This window comes from Paralichthys olivaceus, chromosome 2 (genome assembly GCF_024713975.1).
Source record: "Paralichthys olivaceus isolate ysfri-2021 chromosome 2, ASM2471397v2, whole genome shotgun sequence".
Classification (NCBI taxonomy): Eukaryota; Metazoa; Chordata; class Actinopteri; order Pleuronectiformes; family Paralichthyidae; genus Paralichthys; species Paralichthys olivaceus.
The window spans coordinates 24,720,506-24,737,786 of record NC_091094.1 but is presented as its reverse complement, the minus strand read 5'-3'; the positions used below and the strand labels follow the sequence as shown (position 1 = coordinate 24,737,786).

The window sequence follows — 17,281 nt, the reverse complement described above, 5'->3', positions numbered from 1 at the left end:
CAAGCCGCAGGACACCAAAATGTAAAACATGATATTTCCTGTTACAGCAAGGGGGCACTATGACCATTATTACATATTATCATATAGATCCGTTCAGGGTGGGACCTTTGTCATACATTTGAAATTTAAGGCAGATTGGACTACTCACCTTAAGCACAACTTTGAATCGTAGACTTTCAGTCATTAGGCCCTGTGTTTGTCTTTATTTTTATTATAAGGACATATTGTCATTATCCTTATGTCCATTGTAGGGCTGTTTAAACTTGGCAGTAAACAGGATTTTTTCGTCGATACCAGAACCCGTCCAAGAAGTTTGGTTCAAGTTTGGTGGTTTTTTTTGTGTGGTTTTTACTTTACTTTCACAAATCCTTGCGTTAAAGCTTTATTTTGAAGACCAACCCCTTAGCGGAATTTCCTCTACGTCACTTCCTGGTTAGGACGACAGAGAAGAGCGCGAGATAGGAATCCAAGAGCGCGGAGGAGAACCCGGGCTGCACCGCTGCCTCCACCGGCCAAAACAACGACAGCTCACCGACAACTCACCGACAACCAGCCTCCGGCACCGCCTCTCAACGGGTTACACACCGTATAAACACTTCACACGACGGAGGACATACATGACGTGTAACGGCAGCAGGACTATCCACCGTCGCAGCGCTAACAACAGAAACAGAGGGAAATGTCCTGGTGGCCGCGCTGGTAGGTTGTTTGTTTGTCTTGAACCTTCAATACAACTTTTATTTGATCTCATGTGAATTCAACGCTTCTGTGTAATTAACAGCATTAAAACCTTCAGTCATATATATATAAATATATATATATATATATTAGTTTAGTGGCCTTAACCTATGAGTAGTTCATGGACTGTTGTGTGAGTGTGTGCCGCCCTTTCCCATAAACAGCGCCAGACACACTTCCCATCAGATTACATTGGTTTAATGAACCTAATAATGTGCTCATCCGGTCACTTTGATATAAAACTGTGTGGCAGTGGTGTAGCTGTTTGCACTTATGAACCTGATAATCGAGTTCCCCCGCCAGGGCGGGCCAAGCGGCGGCTGGTTCCTGCATCACGGTCACTTGGCTTCATGCACTCAGCGCTGTGTTGCTCTTTCAGTGAGGATGGGGAGGAAGCCATGGTCCAAGACACCGACTCTGATGTGGCCGAGCAGAGGGACGGTGGCAGGGTCAAGGTGAAGTGGACACAAGAGGAGGTGATTGTCTGAACATGTCCCTGCGGTTTGCACGATCTCTCAGTGTCTGATTCAACAGAACGTGAATGATGCTATTGTGTCCATTTTGACAGGATGACAAGCTCAAGGCTCTGGTTCAGAAACTGGGACCAACTGATTGGAAATATGTTGCCAGCTACATCCCAGTGAGTTTAACTTCCTGTTGGTTATTATAGTGAACAGGAGGGCCTCTTGGCGGTGTGATTTTTAACAGATTTTTTTTTTGTTTGGCTTAGAATCACACTGAACTCCAGTGTCAGCATCGCTGGTTTAAGGTCCTGGACCCAGAATTAATTAAAGGGCCTTGGACCAAAGAGGAGGATGATAAGGTAGGTAACTATATACTATATACTTATAGTATACTTATACTTATATCCAGTGTGATTTGTGAGTGAGTTGTAATACATATGCACACTCCTCAGGTCATAGAGCTTGTAAATCTCTACGGCAACAAACAGTGGGCAATTGTAGCCAGGCATCTGAAAGGCAGACTGGGGAAGCAGTGCAGAGAACGCTGGATCAACCACCTCAATCCGGACGTGAAGAAGTCATCGTGGACAGCCGAGGAGGATCTCATCATTTACAAAGCTCACAGTCTGATGGGAAACCGCTGGGCTGAAATTGCCAAGCTGCTCCCTGGAAGGTAAAAGACTCTCCATGTTCTGGTTGAAGCTCAGGGGTTAAATTGTTAACCCAGTTTTTGCAGAGAAATGAATCCTTTCTATCTTGATAGGATTCATGCCATAACATTTATTCACAGAACAGACAACGCAGTGAAGAATCACTGGAATTCGACCATCAAACGGAAGTTGGAGATGGGCTTCTATGCCGGGGAGGTCATCAAGCCAGATGAACTTGCAGAGATGTGGGCCTGTGTGAATAAGGATTTGCAGGTGGGTTTTCTTTACATGATGCTCTCCAGGGAGATGCATCCAGTAGAACGCAAGCTGGGGATTGTTGAGCCTTTATCCTTCGGTTCTTTATCAAAGTTACAAACATAGAATGGGGGACATTGTTGTTTTGCCTTGATGCTGGCAACAGAGGAAGTCACATAGCTGAGTCAACAAAAATGGGACGTGGTACAGATGCAGATGCTATTGTGTTACTTGTCACCACTATGAATTTGAAATACTGTCATGTGAAAGAAAATCACACATGTGGCAGCATGATGCTGGTTTTATTAGGTCCAATGAAAACGTTGCTCTCTGATTACACAGATTCCTGGTGTCTCTCAGGATGGCGATGACCACGACCCAGAGCAGAACACGCATCCTCCAGTACGTGACCACTTAAAACAGGTTTTAAATACAACAAGATTTTAGATTTTAGTTAACTGAAATAATATCTGCGTTACTCAATAGTTATTTTATTTTTTTAGCGACATGGTTGATAAAGTTGTCTACTTTTGTCACCTGGTGCAGGAGAGGCCGTTCCCCACCCTCGATGAAGCCAGCCTCAGCGAAGCAGGGCCGTCTAAGGCTGTCCTCTCTCCAAAGGGCAGCTCTTACATTAAGACAGAAGTGGATACCTCAGGAGAAGTAACCTGCACCAACTGGGTGGTGGACAGCTCTGGCTTCCTCTCCCCTGCTGGCCCGGGCCTGAAGGAGGTGATGGACATGGTGGATGGGGTAAGAATCCCCAGCACTCGAAACAGACCCCGTTCAGACGTGGCATCAACACAAATGCGCCATGGGCCACATATGAAGGACCGCCTTCTAAGCTGACGACCTCCAATCCGCAACTGTTTCCCAATGAATCAAACATATTTTTACTATTCTCAGTGCCCATATGTTGATTTGTGTGTGGCTGTAATCTTAACATTGATTGATCAACACATTATGATTGATACTTTTATTAAATTGGTAATAGCTTATATCAAAGCAGATCTTTAGATATTCATTCCCAGTCCTCTGCCACTGTCTCTCTCTCTCTTTCTCTGCTGATGTTGACACAGAGATACATGCACACAAACACGGGGACATCCGACACATCTGTTACTTTAGATTGGGTAAAAGCAACATAATTTGATCTTCAAAAATGACAAATTATCTACATAAAGATGGGGAAGGGAGATCCGATCACAAAAACCAGACAAGAATGAGGCGCTTTCAGGATTCATTTTAATACCAGACGTGAAAAGGGCCACAGTCACACCTCCAACAGCATAACATATAATTTACATGTATATGTAATAGCACACAGTCCTCTGAGCTACTGTTTAATGACTGCTTTAATCTACTGATGGAGAATGGCGTTCTAGAGAGTAAATATAAACAGATGTTGGGGTTTTCTGGAAGCATTACTATCAATTTAAAATGTGTCCTCTCCTCTCAGGACCTGGATGGCTGGTGCAACCTTGCAGCCTTTGACCTGCCCGAGGAGAGTCCGAGCCCCGAGCGCCACCAGTTTCGTCTGGAGGGCAGCGCATTGCAGGAGTTGAGCAAAGGCAGCAGGGGGGAACTCATCCCCATCTCTCCAGGAGGGGTGACACCGCCCTCCACACTGCACCGCAGAAGCCGGAGATACATCGCCTTGTCTCCCGATGCCAACAACTCCATGACTCCGAAGAGCACTCCTGTCAAAATCTTGCCCTTTTCTCCATCTCAAGTGAGATCTTAGACTTTAACTCTTTACTACAGACTGTTCTGCTCCCTCTTTTGTCATGTGAAGTTGACTAATGTCTCGTTTCAGTTCCTCAACATGTGGACCAAACTGGATAGTCACGACCTGGAGAACCCTTCCCTCACGTCCACGCCTGTGTGCAGCCAGAAAGCCATTGTTACTACACCGCTGCAGCGAGACAAGACGCCCCTCACTCAAAAGGAGAACTCGGTGTACGTGCTCTCTAAAACCTCATCTGGTGTTAAGTGTTCCGTCACTTTGCTTTTTGATTTTGAGCCTCAGTGTTCACGTTTGGTTTTTGTGTAGGTTTGTGACACCCAACCACAAGTCCAATCTCTGCGAGACTCCACGAACTCCAACGCCGTTCAAAAATGCCATGGAGAAGTACGGCCCTCTGCAGCCTCTGGTCAGTGTCTGTCTGTGACTGTCAGTGGGTTTATTGTTATTTATCAACACCGCATTAACTCTGTTTTCTGCTGCGTTATCTCAGCCTCAGACTCCAAACCTCGAGGACGACATAAACGAGGTCATCCTAAGAGACGCTGGAATTGACTTGGCTGTACGTTACTCTCCACCCGAGCAAAGACGCAAAACAATGGTAACTATGAGTCAACCTTTACCATGTATGAGTGTTTTTTATTTTATTTTATTATTCCATCCATCTGCCCGAGAGAAACACTGGTGGACAATCTCACCTCGCTCTACCCTTCCCACATCTGTTTGTTCTGCAGTCGCTAGAATGGTCTGTTGACATACGGACAAGTTCACACCTTGGAGCAGTACATTACAGTGACAGTCCTCCATTGTTTGTCAACAGGCCGCTGCACAGGAGCAACTGACTGTGAAAACACTTGTCCATTCAGTTCCCCCAACCAGAAAAACATTTACCACCACCATGCAAGAATGCTTTCGGTTAACCCCCACAGTGCAAGCGTCTTACTAGGAACACCACACTATTACTATGTAGAGCCTCTCTATGCTCTCTCTCTGTTCACCTAGACATTGATCAACATCACTTCAACAGATTTGTCAGCTGCACATTCAACACTTCTGCCAACACAAAGGTGTTCTATATGTTAACACCCAGGACGAGAGACACATTTGTGTCTAGGCGCCACTTTTCATTGACATTGTATGTAATCTCGGCGCAGGACTTTTTAATGAATTGCTCTGCTGCCACATTATTTGCTGATTATGTAATTCCTGTTATTGCCTATATTTTAGACTAAAAATCTCATAAACATTCATGCAGAAAATTTTTGTTCATGTCTTGGCGCTTTTTGTTGTTTTTATTCCAAGCATCGTCCTATGAAGAAAGTGCGGAAGTCGTTGGCCCTAGATGTCATGGACTGCCAAGTGACAAAACGCAAATCCATCAAGACTGAATTCAAACGCAGCATCAAGGTAAAAAAAAAAAAGTGTGCAAATTTAGTTTCTCTATTCGCAGGTTTGATGAGTTCTAACTCTTGGCTTTTTCTTCTTTTTTGGCCACAGGAAGAACCTATGTTAGTTTCTATGAACTCCTCGTCATCATGCAGTAAGAGGCATGAAAATATTTTGGATCAAGGCTTCCTTTTGGGACCAGGTGACAGTGCCATATTTCCCAGCACGGCACCCCCAGTTCCTGTAAGTTTAAGCTTTAACCTTAAAAGGAACAAATATCCTCATCAGTGGAAAATTGCTTTTCTACTTTGACCTAATTCTAACGGGACATATTTTCTCTCCTTTCAGATGTCAAAAGAATGGGAGAAGGTTGTTTGTGGACAAACTAAAGACCAGCTCATAATGACAGAGAAAGCCAGGCGCTACCTTCGATCTTTAAGATCCCACGCACCCAACCGGGCTCTGATTCTGTCCTGAGACGTCTCTCATCTTTCCACCGACATGTTACACAGTTTGCAATGTTCCTGTTGCTGTTTGTTACTGCCATTTTTAATGTTGGAGGAAAAAACCATGTCATGTGTAGGTTTAGCAGAAATTTTGAACAAGTCATTAGCAATCAAAACCTTAACAGTATATAGCTCAATCAATAATTTGAGAGAGAACTATACTTTTAGATTTAGTCTCACTCTAGTGACCTTGTATAGGACTGGAAGTTAGAATCATATTTCATTGTGTTGTCCGTTGAAACGTGTTTCAGAAGAACAATGAATGTAAAAAAGAAAAATCACGACTCTGTGCCGTCGCTATCTGAAAAGACATGGTTTTACATTGGTGATGATCTGTAATTTAACAGTGTTTTAAAATTGTGACCAGTAAAAACACTCAGGTTGGGTTTCCCTGTCTATATTTGTAATATAACATAATGTAGGTTTGATTGTGGAGAAAATTCAGACAGGTTGACTTGTGATGCAGTTCTTGTTGAAAGTGTTAATTGAAGATTTTCTTGTTCGGATCTGTTAAGCTAATGTATAGATTTATGAAAAACATTATCAGTCACCTCATCAGGGGGAAATTTGATGCCTGCTGAAAAATTCAGAGACTGGAGCCCACATCAAGGTCATTAAGATTCAACAAAGTGAGATGTTTGTTTTTTATGCAATATTGAAAGATTGAGATGTGATGGGGGAATGGAAGCTGTACTGACCTTCGATGGCGATTATGTAATTTGGCACTGCATGTAAATATATAGTGTTGTATGCTTTTACTTCATCATACAACCTTTTGCTGAGAAATGCAATAAAACAAATGCTATTGCGTCTACTTCATGATGTGACGTAAACCTGTCATTTAACATGTGAGTGGTTTTCTAACAGGTTCAGGTGAAGGAGAGTCACGTTTTTAACTGTTAAGCTCAATGTAATGATATGTTTAAGAGTTTTGTGCAGTTTGTCACATGGTAGAAGCTGATTACAGGTTTTAGTTTGCCATTCAAAATAAGACAAAAGAATGAATTGGGAAAATAACTTTATAAAGAATGTTTATATTTTTCACTTGATGCATATTCAGTCTTATTTTTATCTGCTTAAAACCACAACAAAATTCAGAACTCTATATTTGGAGCCTTTTTTTAAATGCTATTACAAATGTGCCCATAGCATACACACACTTCAGCCTCAGTGATTTGCCTGCACTTGTTGAAAGTAATTCTTGATCCTGGTGGTGTAACTGGGCCACCTTGCGGCTGTGCTGTGTATAGTGGTAGTTCAAGTCAGACACCCACTTATCATCCAATGTGTGATGTTGAGTGTGATTTTTTACGTTGTGTCATTCTTCCCTTCTCAGAAACCACACAAAAAACCCCACACAGACCCACATACACTTGACACCTGCCAAATTATAACTTCAACTTTATTTATAAAGCACTTTAAACACAACATTGTTGATCTAAAGTGCTTCACAGCAAATACGTGATAACAGAAATGTAGGGATATCAATAAAAACAACAATCATTATAAAAAGCAACAGTTTAGGCACATTGAAAGGCTAAAGAATAAAAGTGTTCAAACTGGAACTTCTGGACTATTTAACCAGTGTGGTTGGTGGTTCTTTCCAGGAACCCAAGTCATACAAAAGCAACTGTCAGCTATCACTTTCTTTTGATTATAAACTATATTGTCTACCAAATCACAGATAAATTCTACTACAACTAATACTACTATTGATCATAATAATAATACCTCCCACTCTGGAACAATCTCCCTGAGGAGATCCGTCTGAAGAACCAATTATCTTCTTTTAAATCTTTCTTACAGACACGTTTTCATATGTGTGCTATCTCCCAGTTCTGATATTACCAACTTTAAAATCATCTCTCAAGGTTTTATTTGATCTTGTTTTTACTCATCTCTCATCTGTGACACTTTTAATTTTTGTATATATTTGCTCGTATGTTCTTCTTCTATGATCTTCATTATATTATTATTGTGATTATGGTTATGAATATTATTATAATGTTATTTTTTCATCTTCTATTTGTCAATAACAAGTTCAAATGTAACCCATGGCTATCATGCATAAATAACATCAAGCTAGTGTCGTGCTCTTATTATGAAATGTAAAGGTGTAACCGGATGTTTGACCTCTGCTGACAGCTCATTCTCTGAGACACCGGAAGCACTCGTCGGTTTTGGTGACGCTGCATTAGACTGGAAGACATGGACCGGCTCAGTAAGTGAATTCATTCATTAATTTAGGAGATAATGTTGAATATGCGTGTTCTTCCTTTTGATGGCGTCACATGTGCAGTTATACAAGCTCCAGAATTAAACTAATGGAGGAGAAATGGCGTCGCACTGAGCGGCTTCCTCCTCTCGTTAGCTTGCTCGCCTGCTAGCTAAACCTGCATCGACTCGAAGAGCTTCATGTCAATGACTGAACACCAGACTAAATGATTAGTTTCATTTCCTCGGATCAAACTAACAGAGCAAAAACGTTCACCGATTAACTCTGGTTCATTCTGCCCGCTCTGTGTCCGCAGGGCTGTTCGAGTGGTTCCTCCTGTGTCTGGCTCTCGCCGGAGCTCAGGCGCTCACACCGGCGCACCACCTCTCCTTGGCCGACGTGGCCCGGCTGCAGAGCCTCCTGAGCCCGCAGTTCACCGACCTGGAGTCCGCCTACCACTCTGTGGTCGGGCTGACCAAGCTTGGAGGGGCTGTTCCTGATCACGATGTAAGATGGTCACTCCAGGGTGGTTACTAAAATGGCACGGAAGTCTGGGCGCTTGAATTAAATATTCATTCCTAATTCAAATGATCAAACACTCATGTTCTGTATCTTTGTTATGTGTTGTCTTTAGCACGTTTGTCAGTTCCTGAAATCCCAGCTTGATCCCATGAGTGTTGACTCGATCTTCTTTGCTGCTGAGACCAGTCAGGCCATTTCAGGATGTGAGGTATGGAATGTTAATTTAAAAACCCTGTTTTATTTTTTATCATCACAAACATTATTTACAGAAAATAAATGTGTGGTGGGACTGGACAATATAATAATATAACTATTACGTCAGCCTCCTTGAGGTTACGTTTTTATCAGCATTTGTTTGTTTGATATTTAGAGATTTCTAAATACATTTCTCCCCAAAAACATTCATCCCATTTCCACTAAATTATGTGGCGCGGTGGGACATGACTCAAGGAAGAATCCAGTAAATTTGAGGCAGATCCCAGAATCCTTTTCACTTTTTTCAACATTGTGTTAGAGCTTTTCACTGATTTCCCATAATTCTAGATTCTCAATGAAAATATCAGGTATATTCAGGAAACTGATATCTATGAGTTTGTAAAACTTGGTGCACCTTGATTGATTTTAAAGGGACCGTTGGGCCTTGGTGGAGCCTGTGTGCTCTACTGTGTGCAGTTCTTGTCAGTAGGTCTTCTCAAAAATCAGGATTTAAGTATTAGATCCACAGTATTGTTTCATGATCAAGATGTAGTGGCTGATGCTGAGCTATAGTACCGAACATAAAATGAAATTCTTTCGTTGACTCCATAGATCCCTGTGTCCAATGAAACCCGTGACATCCTCCTGGCAGCAGTTAGTGAAGACTCCACTATGACTCAGATTCATCGTGCTGTGAGTGCACTCAGCTCCCTGGGACTTTCCGTGACCTCTCAGGAGGTCGTAGGTGCCCTGGTGGCTCGCATCAACAAGGAGGACAATGTCATGGCGTAAGTGTTGGATGTACTGGTTTGTTAAGAGCATTTACAATCTGTGGGGAGGGCCCTTTAGTGCTCACGAGCAAAACAATTTGAACATTTCAATTCACAACAATGTTCTCTTTGGGCAGCATCACCTTGGCTCTGCAAACAGCAGCTCGCCTCTCCCAGCAGGCAGAACTCGGAGGAATACTTGAGGAGATTGAGGTGAGCGCTTAACCTCCACCAGGTGGTGCTGTTTTATTGTTCTTTGACTCAGAGCAAGACACAATGGACTTTAAATAATGTGCAGTGAAGTGTTTTTTGTTTTCAAGCATAATCATGTTTAATAAATATTTACTTTTTTTTAATTTCAGGATCTGACAGCTCGTTTGGATGACCTCGGTGGCATCTACCTCCAGTTTGAAGAAGGACTTGAGGCAACTGCCATGTTTGTGACTGCTGCTTACTCCCTGTCAGATCATGTAGACATGGAGCCTCCCCTCAAGGAGGTACGATTTATGTCAATCATGAGGTATGTCAGGTTTCATCATCTCTCTTCAAATGTTTAAACTAATAGACGGTTTGTTCTCCCCCCACAGGAACAGGTCATTCAGCTGGTGAATTCCATCTTCAGCAAGAAATCCTGGGACTCTCTGGCCGAGGCTTTCAGTGTGGCAAGTGCCGCCGCTGCTCTGTCCAACAACCGCTTTCATGTCCCGGTCATCGTCAGTGCTCAGGGCCCAGCCACAGTGTCCCACAGCCAGCCAACCCTGCAGGTAGGCATGTCGAATCTTCACCAAGCTGCAGTCCCCCGTGTGGTTTGTGATCATCCTGTAGTGAGACTCTCTCTCTGTGTTGCCTTCACAGCTCCTTGTTACTGATGTCATGTCTCAACCTCTGGCTTCAGCCAATGTGCTGGTGGAATCTGCGTACGCTGTGGCCTCCAAGAGCGTCATACTCAGCCAAGCACGCTTCACTCTTAATGAGTATGTACTGTTTGAGAGATTAGTGCCAGGTTTACATTACTCTCGCAGGACTGTTCTGTAGGATTTCTTCATCAGTACTGTCTGGTTGTGCTGCAACATTCACTGTGTAATTCCTGTTTTCTAGTGGCGTCTTTGAATTGAACTTCATGTCCAACCAGCCCGCCAGTGGATATTACCAGTTTACCATTGCAGTTACTGGGGATACCAGACTGGTGGCCAATCACGTCGAGGTGATTTGTCTCTAATACTCATTTATAATTATTTGTATCTTACTTACTTATATATAAGTAGTGTTTAATTAAAACATTGTAGGTGTGTATTCTAGTAATGCATGTGATACTAAAACCATAACAGCTGTTGTATAGGTTGATTCAATGACTTAAGGAACTTTCTAAAGCTCTGTATTAAAGTAATTATATTATTTAGCATTTATGAGCTTCACTCATAGAATGGACTAGAAGCTATACTTGTTTTAATGATTCTTGCAAAAATCTAAATTTTATGGAACTGAAAACCTAAATCACTGGAGTTTTTTGGTTTTAATCATAAAGTAAACATAAAGAATATAATATCAGAGCAAGGGATATTGACCTGAGATTACATTTTCTGAATATATGATGTAGTGGAGGATTGAAAATACAGGCTTAAAACAAACACCATATATTAAGGCTTGTAAGAACCTAAAAAATGTTGTATCACTTTTAATTATTGTAGAATATTCATATTTGATATTATTTGGATATTTAGTATGCTCATGTGCAATAACCATTTTGGTCCAATTCTTGGATAGAAAAAAAATCTGGAGAACTGCTTTGAAATCTATTTGGTCCGTTTGAAATGACAAGCAAAGGGATGCAAATGATAATGTGCTCACATTGCTTGATTACAGTAGGTGAGACTCATGATCTGTCTGTGTTAACCTGCAGCTGAAAGTAAAGGTGTCTACTGAGGTGGCCATTACTACCATGGACCTCTCTGTGGTGGATAAGGACCAGAGCATCGGCACAAAGACCACCAGGTCAGAAAACGAGTTTGAGAAGTGAACCGCGTTTTGCTGCTCCTTAGTGGTATGACCATGTAAACCTAACTGCTTACCTTTTTCTAAATGACCCAGAGTGGACTACCCCTCCAAAGCCAAGAGCTCATTCACCGCAGACAGCCACCAGAACTTTGCCATGTCCTTCCAGCTGGTTGACGTCAACACTGGAGTTGAGCTCACTCCTCACCAGGTATGTAATCACAGTGAGACAGTGACACACGTAAAGTCTCTTCCATGACGCTGACTCCATCTACCTTCATTATCACTTTTGTGACCATGCAACCATTATATTATACATGTGGTTAGTCAAAGCAATCACGAGAACAAGTAAGGTCACTGTGACTTTTTATGAAAATGGATCTCTCTGCATTTAGGATTAAGATCTTTTCACTTTCTCTGTCCCAGACTTTTGTTCGACTACACAATCAGAAAACTGGCCAAGAGGTTGTGTTTGTGGCTGAACCCGACAGCAAGAGCCTGTACAAGTTCGAGTTGGACACAGCGGAGCGGAAATCTGAGTTTGACTCCATCTCTGGAACCTATTCCCTCCATCTTATTGTTGGGGACGCAACCTTGGAGAATCCCATCTTGTGGAACGTGGTGAGTATCTATTCCACCTGAGTGGTGGTAAATAATGAGGATCATTTACTGATGTAGCAAATAACCAGACAATGAGATGTCAACACTGAGGTCTAAACCTGAGTTGTAATCTTTTTGAAAGGCTGATGTTGTTCTGAAGTTTGTGGATGAAGAGGCCCCAGCCACTATTCAGTCCAAGACCCTTTACGTGCCCAAACCAGAGATCCAGGTAATGTTATTTAAACTGTACTTGATTTGGTTTGATGCACGACCACACAAAATAAAATGAGATGCTCTGGGTAGTTTTCCAGCTGTTGAAAATCTCCTTGTCTCTGCAGCACTTATTCAGAGAACCAGAGAAGAAGCCTCCCACCGTGGTCTCAAACACCTTCACCGCCCTCGTCCTGTCTCCTTTACTGCTTCTGCTCATCCTGGTAATGTTTCACACGTTGTGCAAAATGTTCCCTGTTTTCCTAAACTAGAGCAAATGTGTGGAACTAATAATGTATCTTATTTAAGGGCAGACCTAAAAACTATTCTAATCCCATTATTAATTAAACAGAGCATACAGTGTTGTTGTTGTAAACACAGTAGTCAGAAAGCCCTTCAGTAGGAAGCCTCCGTCCTCAGTGAATGAGGCTCCAGCACTGCTTGAATATAATGCTTATTTTAATTTGAAATCACAAAAGCTAGGAGATATTTTTTTCCTGACATTTGCAGTGCTGAGTAATAGTTATTGTCACCCTGGTTCGGTGCATTGTGTGTCAGGCTGTAAACAATTTTTCAGCCCTTTTGTTTGCAGCTCTTGAAGAGGGATGGAAATCACATTGTCTTTTATTCCCCCCTCTCCTCTTCAGTGGTTCAAGCTCGGAGCCAACATCTCCAACTTCAGCTTCTCTCCCAGCACCATTCTGTTCCATCTAGGACACGCAGGTTAGTCTCCTCCTTGTTGATCACAGACACTGTTATCTTACAGCCTCTTCATCTGCTATTCATCTGCTGTTCAAGATGAGCAGTGAACTGCAGTGAAGATTGGGTGACACTGTGCTTAATCATCATTCATTTAAAACATGAATTATTCATGAAATTCCACATATAAACTCTGAATGTTGTGTTGTACAGAGGGTTTCCCTGCAAATGCTCACTGTGTTTTGAGAAAATCTGCTGAATGAAACGTGTTAATGTGAGTCTACGAGTTTTGAGTCTACTGTGAGTGTAATGGGTAGGTTTATTGAGATAAACAGCTGTTGCTGCTATATTTATAGTTGGATGATGCGGTGAGATAACGTACACTCTCAGTCAAATCTCAAAAAGGAACATATTGGTTTCAGAAGAAACTATGACAGCATGTAGTGACCAAAATGATGCTAAAACGCAATGATATAACTTGTGTGATATAATACATGTGATTATCAAGTTTTTGTCTAAACAAATATCAGTTTCAACATGATAGAAAAAGCTTTAGACGGGCACAATATATCTTTTATTTTAAATTGATATTTGAGTCACTTTTTCTGGTGTTGGAAATATCTGTTATAGTTGAGGAAACATCTTCAGTAACTCACCATCAGGGCATTCCCTGTACACACGGTCTCTGTATGTTCACTAAACAGTTTGACACGTGTCTTTTATGATGATTATAGATCATATAGTATAAATACAGGGTTGAACGAGAATGTTACTCACTAGAGCGTATACCTCCTCCAACAGTCTCCTTAAATTCAAACATGCTGCACCAAAGTTCACACTAACTTAGATATCAGTCTCCTAAACATACCTGATGTTTGTCCACAAGACCCATTCATTATTTCTTTCAAAAATCACTTAAATGTCATAAAAATGCCTTACCTTGCAATGTTAGAGAAAATGGAAAACATTTCCTGGATCAAATCTGCTCCAACGTTTAATAAGTTCTTTCTTGGCCCTTGTCTTGTCTCTCTGCCAAGTCTCAAGAAAGAATCGGCTCAGCAGTGTTTGTGTAATCCTGCTGACAGTCAGAAAACCTGACAAATAGCAATGAAAACACAACTTACTTTGCAGAGTTGACAAACAACTTGCTGTTGTTGCTTGGGAATTTGACAAGTACTACTGTCGAGAAGAGAACAGCAGTTCTTTCATATTTCCACAGCGTTTTAGAACAGAGTTTGTCAAACTGTGATGCACAGGCGCACGCTGCTGTTCTGAAAACTACAGGAAGATTGTCACGGTAGTTGATGCTGATGAGGCCCGTTTACCAACAGAGCTGCGACTCACCTCATGGAGACATTTAAAACACTTTGAAACATATATCTGCACAGTTGTTGGAATTTGCATCAAAATGCATCTCAGTCAGACATGACTTGAACAACATGTTACATTCTTTTGAATTCAATAAACACACTCCTTACAAGTCCAGTTCTTGCCCCAGAGTCATTAGGTATTCTCCCAGATACAAGCAAACCATTGAGTTGTCATTACATCGATGGGTTAATTGCAAAAAGGAACAATTAAAAGATAAATAAGCATGATTTTAATGGTGCTAGTTTTTACTCACTGCACAAAAATATCAGTTAAAACAAAACAAGGCTGAAGTTGTAGCTCTTCTGACCTGGACTTGATTTCTCTAAGAGATTAGATTATCTGCCGTTCTTTTTTATGTGTCTGAAAACACAATGTAGAAATGTAGTAGATGAAAATATCACCATAATTGTATTTGATGTTTTATCCATTGGTCGGTTCTTTAAGTACCCTAATGTGTATGATTGACATCAAAATATGTTAAACTAAATTGTAAATATGACGATGTATTGTATATTGCTTTACCCAGCAGCTATTTAGTCAGGATGCTAATGTTCACTCTGCGGTTTCCTTTTAGCCATGCTGGGCCTGATGTACGTCTACTGGACCCACCTGGACATGTTCCAGACCCTGAAGTACCTGGCGATTATTGGTGGCGTTACTTTCCTCGCAGGGAACCGCATGCTGGCGCAGAAAGCAGTGAAGAGGTACGTCTCGTGATGGTACCTGGCACAGATGGTACCCTAGAGGGTCCTTAATCCCAGAGAGAAAGCCTGGCCCCTTTTCAGACGACGAGGAGTCTGACGTTTTCAGGCCTCTTGGTAGCTCTTGGCTTCAAAGCTTAGGAAAAGTGCCTGTTCTATATCTGTAGCCCGTCAGTTGGTCCCCAGAGGCCGATCTCAGTGCCAGGCTTTCTGCCAAGAAGGGATCTCGCACCTACTTGGGCCAGTAGAGAAGCATCAAGATCTGCAAGAGTGATGATTTGAGTGTGCAATTTCTTTGACCATCAATATGTAGAGCCCTCCACGTGCCAGAGTGAGCCATTTGTAGCCTGTGTCACTGACTCAAGAAGTCTCCTTGTAATTACTCACTTTAATTGCTTACTCTTACGACAAGCCGCTTAGCCCTTTTTATGCAAGCACAACGTGGCGATTACCGATTTCACAAATGCCATTTTTTACTAGTCGGGATTTCTTCTTCTTCTTTCTTCTTGCCTCTGTCTCTTTTTAACCCTTCTGTCCACACCTTGCTGTCTCTGTACTCCTCTTTCAGGATCGCTGCAGAGCAGAGTAGTAGGTTGGCAAAGTATAGGAGCCTACGATAAAGCCCCTCGTTTGTAACAAAGAGTTGATCGTGCTTCCAGGCTGAAGTAAGGGCCTCCTCAGAGCCTGCATCCACAGTGTATTCCCATAGTGGCTGGCAGCGTGCATGGCTGCGTGCTGTTCACTCATTCTAACCCCCCCGAGTGTTCACATGTACTTGCCGCCCCCCCCCAGTTTGCCTCTTTGCTCATCCCACCATGATCATGACATTGTGCTCTAACACTCATGGTTGTGCCATCACGTTTCAGTGACATGTTTTGTGTTTGTGAGCCAAAGTTTGCATCGTCTGAAACTTTCGGTGTTTTGTCAACCTACATTCTGTTTGTTGTGAAAGGCCGCACATCAAAATGCTGCATGGTCAACTGTTTAACAGGACTTACCAGGAATCAGGTGTTAAATAAAGAATTCATTCATCCCATGTCGGTATTGACTAATGTACATTTTTCCCTCTCTTCCGCAGAATTGAGAAAAAATAAAGAAGAAAATAAATAAAAAGAAGACACTGACGAAGATAATGTTTTAATTCCAAGGAGTTGTTCAACAAAATCAGACTTAAGACCGGCACAGCAATTCAAGAGTCCAATCAACCGTTAAAACATGCAGTTTGTCTGTGTTGCCAAACAGAAGAATTTGAGATACGACGGCGTCTCTTGAGGACAAACGCTCACTGACAGATTCTCCTTCTGAGGACTGTAAAGCTACTGATCATTGCACTTCATCTTCCTGTGAGATTTGTTTTCTTATCGTCCAACGTACCAGAGTTTTCTACGTGAGCTGGGTTTTTTTTTATTTGTGGGTTTTCTTCATTGAATTTGGGTTCATCTGTGTTTTTTTTTTTTTTTTTGTACATTCCTCTTTTTTGTCGCTCAGTGCCCATTTCACCTCACACCAGTTCAGTCAACGTGTTTTGGCTGATTTAAACAGCGGCAGCACTGACACTTGGATCATTGCTAACTTTGCCAGTGTCTTTGCCTGTTTGCTGGATCAGACATGTCGGAGGAGCAGTAGTGTCCCATTTGATACTGAGTTGATGTCCCCCTGAAAAAATGTTAATAAATAAATGGGCCATTCGAGGATGTGATGTTTTTGTAATGATGAGAAGGAAATAAAGATATTGAGGTGAATCAAAGTCTCTGTCTTTGTTTTATCCCCCAGAGAATATTTGAATAAGACTTATTACATCTTCAATATATTTACTGAATGGATTGAAAAAGTAAAACTTGAGAGGGAGATAAAGGAGAATCTGTTGCAATCTAATCACAGACCCAGAGAGAGTATGTCATTATGACCTGAGGTGAAGATATCAGTAAGGAACCAAAACACTACATGATACCTTACCATCTGCGTGTTCTCTTGCTGAGCTGTGCTGGTAGATGGTAACAAAATGATTCTCATAATTAAAAGATTTGGTTTGATCCACTGCAACTTTTTATTATTTAAGAATGTGTCTTTTTATTGATTAGAGCAAAAAATGTTTTTTCTTCATTTAAGGCCACACGGTCTTGATGTAACGCCACACGAGTGAGACAGTTTTAATCACCGCAGCAGGAAAGTCACAGATCATGTGTGATAAATAACACTGATGGTTTCATTCCATTCAAACATCTCATTAAACCAAGTGATCAAGCACCTGAAAGGACTCGAA

The 17,281-nt window shown here is 41.8% G+C and overlaps 2 protein-coding genes across 4 annotated transcripts; both read left to right on the top strand.

Moving 5' to 3' along the window:
- Nucleotides 1-429: 429 nt before the first annotated feature.
- mybl2b (v-myb avian myeloblastosis viral oncogene homolog-like 2b) lies at nucleotides 430-6,557 on the top strand. 2 transcript variants are annotated; one of them, XM_020086786.2, is made up of 15 exons: nucleotides 430-699; nucleotides 1,118-1,214; nucleotides 1,307-1,378; nucleotides 1,469-1,561; nucleotides 1,655-1,875; nucleotides 1,993-2,125; nucleotides 2,450-2,509; nucleotides 2,654-2,860; nucleotides 3,567-3,839; nucleotides 3,924-4,066; nucleotides 4,161-4,260; nucleotides 4,345-4,452; nucleotides 5,154-5,258; nucleotides 5,349-5,480; nucleotides 5,586-6,557. In XM_020086786.2, exons 1-15 carry the CDS (start codon nucleotides 680-682, stop codon nucleotides 5,712-5,714), a joined length of 1,893 nt encoding a protein of 630 aa, XP_019942345.1. In that variant the 5' UTR covers nucleotides 430-679; the 3' UTR covers nucleotides 5,715-6,557. The 2 variants fall into 2 exon arrangements, with proteins under 2 accessions (XP_019942345.1, XP_069369158.1); XM_069513057.1 differs by having other exon boundaries at nucleotides 447-699; nucleotides 2,450-2,511; nucleotides 2,650-2,860.
- A 1,273-nt stretch (nucleotides 6,558-7,830) lies between these two features.
- rpn2 (ribophorin II) lies at nucleotides 7,831-16,760 on the top strand. Of its 2 annotated transcripts, XM_020086782.2 has the most exons (18): nucleotides 7,831-7,964; nucleotides 8,275-8,465; nucleotides 8,593-8,688; nucleotides 9,288-9,463; nucleotides 9,583-9,658; nucleotides 9,808-9,942; nucleotides 10,033-10,209; nucleotides 10,301-10,419; nucleotides 10,544-10,649; nucleotides 11,346-11,437; nucleotides 11,534-11,648; nucleotides 11,864-12,058; nucleotides 12,180-12,266; nucleotides 12,376-12,471; nucleotides 12,895-12,970; nucleotides 14,892-15,021; nucleotides 15,587-15,683; nucleotides 16,097-16,258. In XM_020086782.2, exons 1-17 carry the CDS (start codon nucleotides 7,952-7,954, stop codon nucleotides 15,636-15,638), a joined length of 1,932 nt encoding a protein of 643 aa, XP_019942341.1. In that variant the 5' UTR covers nucleotides 7,831-7,951; the 3' UTR covers nucleotides 15,639-15,683; nucleotides 16,097-16,258. The 2 variants fall into 2 exon arrangements, with proteins under 2 accessions (XP_019942341.1, XP_019942343.1); XM_020086784.2 differs by lacking the exon at nucleotides 15,587-15,683 and having other exon boundaries at nucleotides 16,097-16,760.
- The last annotated feature ends 521 nt before the right edge of the window (nucleotides 16,761-17,281 follow it).

Excerpts from the sequence above, each read along its gene's own strand:
- mybl2b (XM_069513057.1), top strand. The coding sequence starts at position 680 with ATGTCCTGGTGGCCGCGCTG. Across the intron at positions 1,562-1,654 it reads CCAAAGAGGAGGATGATAAG|GTCATAGAGCTTGTAAATCT; the intron begins GTAGGTAACTAT and ends CACACTCCTCAG. Across the intron at positions 3,840-3,923 it reads TGCCCTTTTCTCCATCTCAA|TTCCTCAACATGTGGACCAA; the intron begins GTGAGATCTTAG and ends GTCTCGTTTCAG.
- rpn2 (XM_020086782.2), top strand. Across the intron at positions 8,466-8,592 it reads GGGCTGTTCCTGATCACGAT|CACGTTTGTCAGTTCCTGAA; the intron begins GTAAGATGGTCA and ends TGTTGTCTTTAG. Across the intron at positions 10,420-10,543 it reads GCACGCTTCACTCTTAATGA|TGGCGTCTTTGAATTGAACT; the intron begins GTATGTACTGTT and ends CCTGTTTTCTAG.